This window comes from Rousettus aegyptiacus, unplaced genomic scaffold (assembly GCF_014176215.1).
Source record: "Rousettus aegyptiacus isolate mRouAeg1 unplaced genomic scaffold, mRouAeg1.p scaffold_m13_p_8, whole genome shotgun sequence".
NCBI lineage: Eukaryota > Metazoa > Chordata > Mammalia > Chiroptera > Pteropodidae > Rousettus > Rousettus aegyptiacus.
Window position 1 is genome coordinate 81,013,331 of NW_023416311.1, and position 13,501 is coordinate 81,026,831.

A 13,501-nucleotide genomic window follows, 5' to 3' on the forward strand; every position below is an offset into this window, starting at 1 on the left:
CAAGTTTCAAAATTACATTTGTTTTGTTTTCTACTTGTTGCCAGTAAATAAAAGAATTCCTACCTTTGACATCTCTATGAATGATTTGGTTTTCATGTAGATATGAAAGGCCACGAAGTAATTGTTCAGTATAGTTAATAACTACTGATTCCTTGAAGGCTCCATATTTACTGAGCAAATGAGCCACAGAACCCCCTACAAGACAAACATATAGGAATAATTATAATAACTTAAGTCACATTAAAATTATTTATTATACTTTGTTTATATAAGGTTGCACTATAGGAGCTCATCACATTCACATTTAAAATGTTCAATTTATACTCTGCATCAGAAATAAAACTGATTTGAAAACTAACACATTCCAGTAATCTCAAAACCTATTGTTTATGAGACATTTTCATGGAACCATCATGAACTAGTTCTCTGGAAGATCAAGATTTCAGAAAGCTTTAAAAGTTAATTTTGGATGCAAATTATTTCTGAACTGTACAATTCACCTCTGTTTTTGACCAAGGTGTACAAAATGCCTTTCTTAAGGACATGAGTAAACAATGCTAACTTGTTATTTAGCAGAAGGTAAAGAGAATGGGAGGAACTAGAAGACCTAGACTTAGACTTCTTATCTTATTTACTACCTCTGATCTGGGACAAGTCACAAACTCAGCCGCATTTAAGAGTTTATAATCATCAACCTAAATATAACAATTAACCTAGCTATAACCAACAACAGAGAATGTACTAAAGAACTGATCTGTAGAAGTGGAGGTTAAGATGGAGGGGAGTAGGTAGATCCTGGACTTACCTCCTGCCATGGGCACACTAAAACTACAACTAAATATAGGGCAACCATTACTGAGAATGACCTGAAGACTAACTGAACAAAATTTCTACATCCAAGGATATAAAGATGATGACACATTGTGATGAGTAGGAGGGGCACAGATGTGGTCTGGTCGACCCACACCCCCAGTATGGTGATTCACAATTGGGAGGGATATCATAGCCATGGTGGTTCTCCCCATTTTATGGGAAACATAATCCATAGCCTGAGAATAAGCCCCATCCACTGGCGTGCCTATAGCAATCATGGCCCAACTGCAACAGGAAAGCATACTCAACTCACACGCGGACACCCCTCTAGCACCTGGCTCTGGTGACTAAGGGGGATTGTGCCATTGAGCCCCATAAGGCACCTTCTACATAAGATCACTCTTACAAGACTGGGAGATGTAGCTGAACTACCTAATAGAAGCAAACACAGAGAGACAAGTAAAATGAGGAGACAGAGGAATATCTTCCAAATGAAACAACAAAACCCCAGAAAGAGAAACAAATGGAACAAAGGTAAGCAATCTACAGATAAAGAGTTCAAAGCAGTGGATATAAAGATGCTCAGAACTCAGGGAGAAGAATGGGTGAACCAATCAGAACTAAGGAATAAAATAACTGAAATGAAAAATATGCTAGAAGGAATCAATAGCAGATTAGATGATGCAGAAAAATGAATCAGCAATCAGAAAAACAAGGTCTTGGAACTCATGCAATCAGAACAGCAAAAGGAAAAAGTAATTTTTACAAATGAGGATAGTTTAAGGGACCTCTGGAACAACATTAAGCATACCAACATTCATACATTAAGGGTCCAGAAGGATAAGAGAGAAAGGGACAATCTATTTGAAGAAATAAAAACTGAAAACTTCCCTTACCTGATGAAGGGAACAGACATTTAAATCCATGAAGCACAGAAAGTCCCAAACAAGATGAACCAAAGGAGACCCACACCAAGACATTTCATAATTAAAATGCCAAAAGTTAAAAGTCCAAGAGAAAAAGCAGCTAGTTATGTACAAGAGAACCCTCATAAGGCTATCAGTTGATCTTTTTCAGCAGAAACTGTGCAGGCCAGAAGCAATTGCACAGTATATTCGAAGTGATAAAAAGAAAAAGCATACACTCAAGAATACTCTACCTGGCAAGGTTATCACCCAGAATTAAAGGAGAGAAAGAGTCCAAGAGTTTTTCAAAGAAGCAAAAGCTAAAGGAGTTCACTACTAAACTGGCTCTAAAAGAAATGCTGAAAGAACTTCTTTAAGCAGAAAAGGAGGCCAAAACTAAAAATAAGGAAATATAGGAAAGAAAAAGCTCACTGGTAAAGGTGAACATTTAGTAAAAGTAGTGGATCACCAATTATAGGGCTAGTATAAAGGTTAAAAGACAACAGTAGTAAAATCATGGGTATCTACAATAATTAAGATATATACACACACAAAGATGTAAAATAAGATGTCAACAACATAAAACATGAGGGGTAGGTGAGTAAAAATGTAGTGCTTTTAGAATGCATTCTAACTTAAGCGATCATTGAATTAAAATAAGTGCTATAAAGACAGGTTGATATATATGAAGCTCATCACAATCATAAACCAAAATCAATAATACATTAGAAAAATAAAAAGGGATCCAAACATAATATTAAAAAAGATAGTCAACACACAAGAGAAGAGTGCAGTAGTAAAGAGTGGGGAACAACTACAAAAACAACTAGTAAAGTGGCAGTAAAGTACATATCTATTAATGATTAAATTTAAATGAATTAAATGCTTCAATCAAAAGATAAAGGGTAGCTGAATGGATTAAAAAAAAAAGGACCCACTTATATGCTGCCTACAAGAGACTCACTTCAGATATAAAGACACGCAGACTGCGTGAAGGGATGGAAAAAAATATTTCATGCAAGTTGAAATGAAAAGCTGGAGCGGCAATGTATCAGATGAAATAGAATTTAAAATAAAGACTGTCATAAGAGACAAAGAAGGACATTACATAATGATAAAGGGATCAATCCAAGAAGAGTATTTAACACTTGTAACATAGGAGTACATAAATACATAAAGCAGATTTTAATAGAGACATAAAGGGAGAGATTGATAGTAATACAATAACAGTAAGGGGCTTTAACAACCCAGTTACATCAATGGATAGACCATTTCGACAATCCACAAGGAAACACTGGTCTTAAATGACACCTTGCACCAGATGGATCTAATTGATATTTTTAAAGCATTTCACCCAAAGGCAGCAGAATATACATTCTTGTCAAATGTGCATGGAACATTTTCCAGGACAGACCACATGTTAGGCCACAAAACAAGGCTCAATAAATTTAAGAAGACTGAAATCGTATCATCAAGGATCTTTTCTGACCGCAGCAGTATGAAACTAGAAATCAATTGAGAAAATTGGAAAAAGAAACAGAAACATGGAGGCTAAACACACAACTAAACAATAGATTAATGAAACCAAAGAAGAAATCAAAAACTACCTTGAGACATGATGAATCCCATTTATAATAGCATCAAAAATAAAATACCTAAGAATAAATGTAACCAAGAAGGTGAAAGTCCTGTACTCAAGAAAACTATAAGACAGCGAAGAAAGAAATGGAAGACAATACATGGAAGAATGCACCATGCTCATAGATTGGAAGGATTAATATGGCTAAAATATCCATATTACCCAAAGCAATATACTGACTCAATGCAATCCCTATCAAAATACCAATAGCATTCTTCTCAGAAACAGAATAATCCTAAAATTTATATGGAATCACAAAAGACCCTGAATAGCCAAAGCAATCTTGAGAAAGATGGTTTCTGATGTTAAACTATACTCTAAAGCTATAATAATTAAAACAGTATGGTACTGGCATAAAAAACAGACACATTGGACGTGATTCCATGGTGTAGCGTTAGCATGTCTGCTTTACACGCAGAGGTCCTGGGTTTGCGTGCCAGAAGTCATAGTCCACGGTCTACAGCCATGCCACCCTGAACAAGCCCGATGTCTGATCTTGGGAGCTAAGCAGGGTCGGGCCTGGTTAGTACTTGGACGGGAGACCACCTAGGAAGACCAGGTACTGCAGGCATAAATAATTAAATAATAATAATAAAAACAGACACATAAATCAATGGAACAGACTCAAGAGCCCAGAAATTAACCCACACTAACATGGTCAATCTACAACAAAGAAGGCAGGAATATATGATGGGAGAAAGACAGTCTCTTCAATAAAAACGGTGTTAGGAAAACTGGACAGATATATGCAAAAAATGAAGCTGGATCACGCTCTTACGCGATATACAAAAATAGACTCAAAATAGGTTTAAATGTAAGACCAAAAGTCATAAAACCAGAAAAAAACAGGCTTTTTGACATTGGTCTTAGCAATATCTTCTTGGATATGCCTTCTCAGGAAAGGGCAACAGAAACAAAAATGAATGGGATCACATCACAAAAAGGCTTTTGCAAAGTGAAGGAAATGATCAACAAAATGAAAAAACAATCTACTGAATGGGAGAAGATACTAACAAATGATATATCTGATAAGGGGTTAATATCCAAAATATATAACGAACTCGCACAACTCAACATATAAAAACCAATCCTATTAAAAAATGGTCAGAAAATGAAAACAGTAATTTGAAAAGATATATGCATCTCTGTTTCACTGCATTATTTACAATAGCCAAGAGATATGGACACAACCCAGGTGTCCAACAATAGATGAATGGAAAAAGAATGAAATTTTTTCATTTGCAACAACATGGATGGACCTAAAAGATATTATGCTAAATGAAATAAGTGAGAGAAAAATAAATAATATGATTTCTTTTATATGTGGAATCTAAAAATAAATGAAAAACAAAACAGAAACAGATCATAGATATATTGAACTGATGGCTGCCGGGGGGAAGTCGGTGGGAGGATGTGTGAAAAAGGTGAAGAAGAATCAGAGGTACAAATTTCCAGTTATAAAATAAGTTACAGGGATGTAATATGCAGCGATCCACATCCTTTTTGGCACCAGGGACCGGTGTTCCTATGAGAATCTAATAACTAATGATCTGAGGTGGGTGAGGCGGTGATGCTAGTGCTGGGGAGAGGCTGCAAATACAGATGAAGCTTCGCTCACCCGCTGATGTATAACAGGAGAAAAGTCAACAATATCTTAACTTTGTATGGTGACAGATGATTAGTAAACAGTGTAGTAAACTGCATCATGAGGTATATAAATGTTGAATCACTATGTTGTACACCTGAAACTAATGTAAAATTGTATGTCAACTGTAATTCAATTCAAAAAATTGATTTGTAAATAGAAATATACTCTTCAAACACAAAAGAGTATGAGAAGTTAAACCAAGCACTTATCTATTCATTCATTATACTTTGTCATTTATTTTTCTGTATACTCTGCATAATACAACATAAAATGCAGTCTTTATTTGTTCAAGTACATGACAAGTTTTGACTTTATGCTTCAGTGTTAACCTACAATAAAATTTTCAAGTTATATCTTAATTTTATTTGTATATTGGCATCTTAAAATATATCTTACACCTGTCCAATTAATGAGGGCCACCTGGAAAAATACAGATCTTATACATAGCAGGCTTAAAAAAAATCATTCCTATAAAACCATGCTAAACAATCATTTTAAAAGAAATACTAAAAAAGATTAAAAGGTAGTGGTAATGAATGTTTATATTTAAATGAAAGACAGTGCTCGCTTTGGCAGCACATATACTAAATGAAAGACAAAGTATTTGCATTCATCCTACTATGTTAGGGGTGATTTGCTTTTAGAAATCTAAACTATTTAATAAAAATAAGTGTTCATTACAATGTTTTTCCTAAATTTAATATCAACACTAAGTTAAACCTGTATATTAATTTTGTAATCTAAAACATGGACATACCTGCCATCCATTCGATGAAGAGATTATAATTGCTCTTCTCACATGTGGCTCCCAACATCCTAATGATATTTGGATGATTCAGATGGCTCATCATTCTTATCTCTTCTCTTAATGCTTCCACTACTTCTTCTTGCTCAGAAGATGTATTTCTGACATATGTCACCTGTTTCAATAAACATATTACAAAGTTTTGCTTTCTAATGAGTTTCAATTTACAGTTTTCACTAACAATCTGATCTAAAATGGACAAATCCAAATGAATATATATTAATAGCAGATGGCATTTGTGCTCATGCATGCAATGTAAGTATATTTTAAAAACCTATTCGAAGTCATTTATATAAGATTCTAGCTTAAGCAGTGAAATATCAGGAAAATTACAAAAAAATTGGGACATAGTCAATCCTCCAAAACTATCTGAAAACAGAGGTAAAAAGTGAGAAAAGCCCAATCATGGGAGAAGAACCAACATGATTTAAAAATGAAAGCTTTATAATTTTCATATCTTGATGAGCATGTTCATTATAAAAAGTAAACCACAGAAATTCCAGGGTGACACTGCACCAGTAACATTGCTGAAAAGAGTATTAAACAATACCTCTACTAACTATAAAAAGCACAAAAAACAAAACAACCTATATAAAGCCCATCTTGATGCTGCATTTTATCATAATCATGCTTCGACTTTTAAATAGAATTCATCATGTTTTTGGTGTTTTGGCAACAACTACTTTGAAATTTAGGTTTCTGAAAACAAAGTACATATACACAGAGACATATCCTTTATTCTTTTTATTTGCTCATTTAATTTTTATAATTTTAATTATTTATATGCTCACTAGATATTTACCTGTTTAACAGCCATTAAAGTTCCAGTTCCCACATCTTGAGCCTGGTAACAAGAAGAAAATGCTCCAAGACCTATCTGCTGACCTTTCAGCCATTCAGTGTCTTCTCTGTAAGGTTGTTTTGCTTTGGTATGTCCTGGCAGAGTCTCTGGTGTCTACATATTAAATGAAAGCAATCTTTTTACTGTTAAGTTAAAAGAGTAAGAGTTTGTGAAATTAGCCTGGCAAAGTATTATTCTTGTTCAGTCTGGCTTCTCAAACCACCTCTAAACTTGACTTATGAATGTACAGTGTTGGTGACCAATGTCAAATGCAAAAGTGATTATTAGAGTATCAACCAGAAACGTCTTTGAAATAAGCAAGGATTATTTGTGTTCAAATGTTACAAACATTGTATAATTCTATGTGAAAAATCTGCTTTTCTAACAAGTAACTCATGTTAAAAGCAGCATTGCTGAATTACATTTATTTGAGCATGGTCCAAAGAAACTCTGGAACCTTAGACTCTATACTTACATCCTGTTGAATAATGATGATATCTTCTCCATTTTCAACTTGTAGTTGAGGAACTATGGGGAGGGCATCCTGAGATGCTGACATTGCCATGGCAATTGCTAAAGCTTCTTCTTCTTCAGCTTCCATCTTTTCTTTGCACTTTTGATTATGATTCACATCATCTTTGTAGGTATCATCATTTTCATCCTTTTCAGGAGAGAGGACAGCAACTTCGGACTTAAAAGTGACTGTTGTGTCATTTGAGGGCATAGACGCTTCAAGAAGGTCTTCAATACTAGAGTTGAGTTCTGTATTGACATCTAATCTGCATTTCTCCTCCACTGGGGTGAAAACTGTCTCGTCACTAGGTATAACAGCATTACTACTATTGCTGCTACTGCCAAAGCTGTCATCACATTTGGAAGAACTGTTCAAATCAAGTGTCATGCTATTTTTTGAGTCATCTCCCTGTTTACTTGTATTACCTGGGGTAGGTCGAGATGGCTTTGGCCTGTGTATATTACTGGAGGGCAGCAGGGGTCTTGATTGAGTAAAGACTGGGGAAAGTTTATCTGAGTCTTTGTTTTCAGAACAGTTTCTCTGGAACTGTAGAGAAAACTTGCGCTGTGTTTGAGGAGATGCAGAAGGTATTTTGCAGGGAATGAATCCCTGAGGTCTATGCTTAGAGACATCTGTTGTGGTGCAAGCTGGTACAGCTGGGGAAGATGAAGAAGGGGTTGACAAGGCTGGGAACATTAATTGGGAATGATGAGATAAAAGAGACGAGTTCAAACACTGACTGTGGGGTCTGCCTTTTGTCTGAACCATTGGCTTTGGCTGCTCCATCGCTGCTGTTGAACTAGGAAGTCCTACCGAAATGCTGGCCAGTCTGTCAGAAATGTCCTCCGAACTGGCACTCAATTTTGTAGCACACAGTCCTTTTCCAGTTTTCTCTAAATGGTCTGTGCACCCAAGGGAACTATTCTCTGTGGTTTCTGGATAGCTGTTAAGAACAGATGCCTGCAAAAAGCTGTCATGTCGACCATCCAAAGTGTCTTCTATGCCCAGCTGGATGGCCTCAGCAATTTCCACCTCATCTGCAATAGCCATCAAACGACGACGCATCCTGGTAAAATGGGTGGAACTGGACACATTCAGCATTTCTAACAGTTTTGAAAATACATGGGGTACAGCAGTAACCATTCTCGCAGAACTCAAATATATCCTTCGGGAGAGTTTACCAACCATTGAGTGGGAATTATCAATGGACTGCAAAGCAAAGGTTAAGAGGGACAGCAGCTTCTTATACCTGAAAGAAAAAAAAAACACATTCAATTACTAGACAAGCGAAAATTGCTATGAAAAATATACAAATAAAAAGATGGTTCTATTTTAAAGCTTGTACATTTTGAGAAAAAAAATATATAATAACTTCAGTACAAAGGTCTATAAATTTCTAACTAGCTTAGACTTCAGGTTTATATTAATCAAATATTGAGGTATTAGAAATCTACATATACGCTGTAATTTCTGAGTCTTTCATGAATCTAAAATGTGTCTTTCTTGGGATGTGGAATGGATTGGTAGGTAGAGGAAAGTAATATATTTTCAGAAGAAAACTTACCTGACTTCAACAGGCTCAGCTTGTGAAACATCTGAACTGACAATATGAGGGTAAAATTCAGCAGGAAATTCCAATAGCAGTCTATCTATAAGACAAAGGCGGCCCAGGAGTTCTTGCCAGTTGTTTGATTCAGTTTGGTTTCCAAGAATACAATTTAAGACATAATCAACACCACCAATACCAATGGATCCTACAAAAAGTAAAGTGAAAGTAAATAACTGAAAAACAGTGGTATTAAAATATAAAACAAAACATGATCAAATGGCATAAGGCCAACAAAAACACTGAATTATATTGATTTTAAGAATTTCTCTCAGATTCATATTCTATTTCTAATGTTACAGCTAACTGAATCAATTTACAAAATTACTTTGAAAACCTGTAAATTCCCTATAAGAGATTATGAGATTAGACAGTCTGCCAAGGAAAATGATAAAACATGCTAGGTTGATTTTAAGTAAAAAGTTATTACCAGCTTTTAGTATTTCTCTGCCAACTGCCAACTCTCCTGCTTGACCTTTGCATAATTCCAACAGTGTTGATATAGACAGCTGACTTGTACGACTAAAAGTGAAAGAAAGCAATGTCAGACTTGAATCTTGGATAAAATAAACATTAAAAAATGTAATGTAATGCCTTGGGAAAAAGTGGGAAAAAAATGTTTTCAAGAGTGTTTACAATCTACCGCTGAAATCGCATTAACAGCGTCACTATAAATAATAATATTATTAGATCTAATTTCATAAATTTTACCTTATCCTCTATGTTAAGCATAGAATCCACACTTCTGGCTCTTAGATAGCAAGTATTGATTTAAATATCAAACCAGATAAAAGGCCTATTATCATTATCTTGTTACAATAAAAAAATACTCATTTTGATTTCTGAATTTTCACGAAGAATCTTCTCTTGAATTAAAAACAAAACCTTCTTATTCCAAACCTTTATATTCTATTCTATACCCAAAGAGAGTTTCAAATATCAAAATATCTCTTTTTAAGTATTTCTTATGATTTCATTCAGGCAACCAGGTAAACAACATAACTTGGGAATTTCAGAAAGTAGACAAAAACATTGAAGTTCTCAGAAAAATACCTATTCTAATATTGAAAAATGACAGGATTTTTCTATGCATTTTGCAAATTGTTAATTTGCCTAATGTTTTTCCGGTATTACAGTATTCTCTATAAGCAAAAAGAAAATCTCTTAATATTTTCAAGCCTGTAGACTTGTGCGGAGAAAACAGTGGAGGCAAAAAACAGACTTCATGGGATGAGAAACAAGTCAAAGCTAAGTACCTAAGTTTTGAGATCTTCTATGAATTACATCATGTGACTTAGGGAAGAAGACAAAGGCTGGACTGAGAGAGCTCTAAATGGGTATAATGGCAGAGGCAAAACAAGGGATGTTCAATGCTTCTTACTGATGAAGAGATGAGAACTACCAAACAGCTGTTTACTGCAGCTATGCTTATTAAAAATGATCTTTTCCTCCCACTTTATGGAAAGGGAAAATTAAAAGAACCAGTGGTCTAATAAGAGCATACCTTACACTCATTTTTATATACCTTACTTCTCTATCTCATATTTTCACTCCTCCAGTTAGGGTTATTTTTATTCCCTAAGGATATATTGCAGGGATATATGGATTTGGGGGGGGGGGGCAGGGGGATGTTGTTATTTGACATAAACTATCATTAAAGAAAAATTCCATTGTACCAAAAATAATGAAATGGGTTGTTTTTTTTTGGGGGGGGGAGGGAGTTCTGATAATAAAGCAAAGCAGGTATGCTTTTATTGGTTCCTATCCTGTGTAACTCATTCTTTAAAATGAGGGGTGTGTGTATGTGTATAAATAATCAGCCATTGTTCTCATCAACTGAACTTCATATTAAGAATATTAATTTAAAATAAAAGGGAATCAATCACAGTATAATAATGTGGAGGTCCATGCAATGTTAGCCTGATTTTACTTGCCATTAATACTTCTCCCTAATCCTTAAAAGCTTCACGTGTTATATTTTAATTTCAAATCTCACTTAGAAAATAATGTCCAAAGCCTCAGTTAATAAATATATATTACTAGGTGCTAAAGAAGATTTGAAGCAGTTCATTGGTAAAGCCTTACCTATTGGCATCTGCGCACTTGACTAGGATGGTATCTACAACTGGCCGGAGAAGTCTCTGCAGTTTGATTCTTTCTGCCAAACTATGGCAAGGAGTATAAACTAGCATGGCTCTCAACGTTTTCTGCAGGGGGAATAAAACTGAAGGTTGGTTTAATTACATTTAAAAAGCACCAGGGACAATAAGCTCAATCTGAGACAATTTGAGAAACAAAAATAACGATAAGAATAGATTGTAACCCATAAATAAAATAAGAATCTGCGATACAAAAAAATAATTGAATAAATAAATAGATGGGGAAGAAAGGAACTCTGAACTATGTCTGCAATTTTTGAAAGTCTGAATTACTTTCAAAACGAAAAGTCTAAAATGAGAATAGGAGCCAACTCGATACAGCTCCCTAAGACCAAAGCTGGAATAATCTGAGCAACAAAATAAAGGATGATAGCTAATCGTGGATTAGGACTCACAAAATAAATATCCATGAATCTATATTGGTATAAATAAAAAACTGAATGAATATATAAATTGGGTAGAAGAGACAGCTCTTCTTTACAGAATTCCAACTAATTAATGTAGAAGGAATGAAGGAAAGAGACAATCACCATTAGAACACCACAGTAATAACTGCTGTAGTCAACACAACAGACAAATGCTAAAATCAATGCCAAAATTTTGAAGAGAAATAGGATATCTGTATAGTCTGAAAGTATCTCCCCATGATATTTATAATAGTAATTTTACAGCGAAAAACCCAGCAGATTTCACCTTAAGTGATAAAGGTAGCATCACCAGTAGTAAGACACATTGATATATACTCCCTGACTAGATGCACTGAGCAGGGAATATCACCTTTGATATTCTTGCAAAAAATGCATAAAGTCAATTTAATCATGAGAAAATAGATAAACCCTAAGTGAAGGACAGTCTTCAAAATAACTGGCTGGTACACTTCAAAAGTGTCAAAGTTTATGATATACAAGGAAAGATTGAGGAATTATCACAGGGGGCATGATAACTAAATGCTTTAGGAAATGATAACTAAATGAGATCCTGCACTGGATCCTAAAACAAAACTGGTGAAATCTCAATAAAGCCTGTAGTTCAGGTGTAAAGGACATTATTGGGACAATTGGGGATATTTTAATATGGACTTTACATTACATAATAGTATTGTTATTAATGCTAAATTTCTCATGTGTGCTGATTGCACTGTGGTTATATAGAAGAATGTATTTTTTCTTAAGAGATACCATCTCAACTATTTGAGGTGAAGTATCATGATGCCTACAATAACTCTCAAATGGTTCAACAAAAAATTGTATATGGGGAGGGAAGGGAAAAAGGGAAGGATAAGAGGGAAGGGAAAGTTCTAATAGTAGGAATGATTTCTGCTTCTACTGTACCTGGAACACTAGATAACTATAGAGGACTCAGAATATAGTATCATTCACAGAGTCCCTGCAATACAGGAGCTCACAGCCTTGGGAAACCACCTGAACTTAGGAAGAAACAACCAGACAGTAAGGCAGTATATTGAGCAGTCAAGTAATGTCTGAAGGTTTGTGATGGAAATAGTAAGAGGAGGTAAAACGTTGAGCCAAGAACTTTGGTCTTTGTTCTACAATATGCTCATATTTATACTATTCTGTAGTATGTTGGTTCCTCAAGATGCTACATGAAAAAAACTGACCATGTTAAGATGAATTTGGGAAATAGTGCATCCTACCCCTTGATCTTAGATTGTCAATGTATATTAGCTTATTGAAGGTTCCTAGAAGCCTTTCAGTGAAAAGACCCATTTAACTTCATGTAATTAGCATTCATCAATTTTAAGAGAGCACAGAACTCTTCTTCAGGGGACTTTTCATAGTCCTGCCAAACTTCCACAGAGTATGCTTTAGGAAATGCTGAAGCAACAGTAACCTCTAACAGGTTCTTACTGGGGAATAATCAAAGTAGTGTTTTCAGGAATAATGGTGACTAATACATACTCAATACACACACTGTGCCAGATATTTTGGCTAGAAGTTTCTAATTCAAATCTAAGAGGTAAACATTTTCACTATTTTATAGGTGAGAAAGCTAAAGTTTAAGTTTTCTAAAGTCACTCTTCTAGCAAATAAGAGAACCTGAATTTGAATCAAAGTCTCTATAATTTTGACCATATCCAGATTGACTGTGCTAGTCCTAATTTAACTAGCAGATTATTCAGGTATCACAGTATGGACCATAAATTAAGGTCACTAAATTCTGACTCCAAACTTATGTACATAATGCTATACAACCTCTCAAAAAGATTCATTAAGCATAGTTGTTATAGGATAAATTAGCAAAAGATTAAAAGTGAAAGTAGAGAAATTAATGAGTTTTAAAACCAGACTAGATAAGAATTATTCTAAAGCAGTGGTTCTAAATTAGGGTGATTTAGACCCTCAGGGGACATTGAGCAATGTCTAGAGACATTCTTGGTTGTCATGACCGGGAGTAGGAGAAGGGGTTGCAACTGGTATCTAATGGGTAGAGGCCAAGGAAGCTGCTAAATATCCTACAGTGCATAAGATGGCACCCTTGCCCCCAATGAATAATTCTGTGGCTTAATAATGCTGAGGTTGAGAAACCCTGTCTGAAAATTACAAAGACAGA

At 34.9% G+C, this 13,501-nt stretch overlaps 1 protein-coding gene and 1 pseudogene across 3 annotated transcripts in view; one reads left to right on the forward strand and one right to left on the reverse strand.

The window, feature by feature from the left end:
- The window catches only part of MAP3K1 (mitogen-activated protein kinase kinase kinase 1), a 73,965-nt gene that overhangs the window by 6,022 nt on the left and 54,442 nt on the right, over window positions 1-13,501 (reverse strand). For all 3 annotated transcript variants that reach the window (XM_016160455.2, XM_016160456.2, XM_016160457.2), the window contains exons 11-17: window positions 10,857-10,978; window positions 9,202-9,293; window positions 8,730-8,919; window positions 7,127-8,414; window positions 6,613-6,765; window positions 5,763-5,925; window positions 64-195 (exon numbers count right to left, since the gene is read on the reverse strand). In XM_016160455.2, coding sequence (XP_016015941.2) covers window positions 64-195; window positions 5,763-5,925; window positions 6,613-6,765; window positions 7,127-8,414; window positions 8,730-8,919; window positions 9,202-9,293; window positions 10,857-10,978 — 2,140 coding nt within the window. The remainder of the gene's footprint in view (window positions 1-63; window positions 196-5,762; window positions 5,926-6,612; window positions 6,766-7,126; window positions 8,415-8,729; window positions 8,920-9,201; window positions 9,294-10,856; window positions 10,979-13,501) is intronic.
- Window positions 3,813-3,928, forward strand: LOC118607031 (annotated as a pseudogene).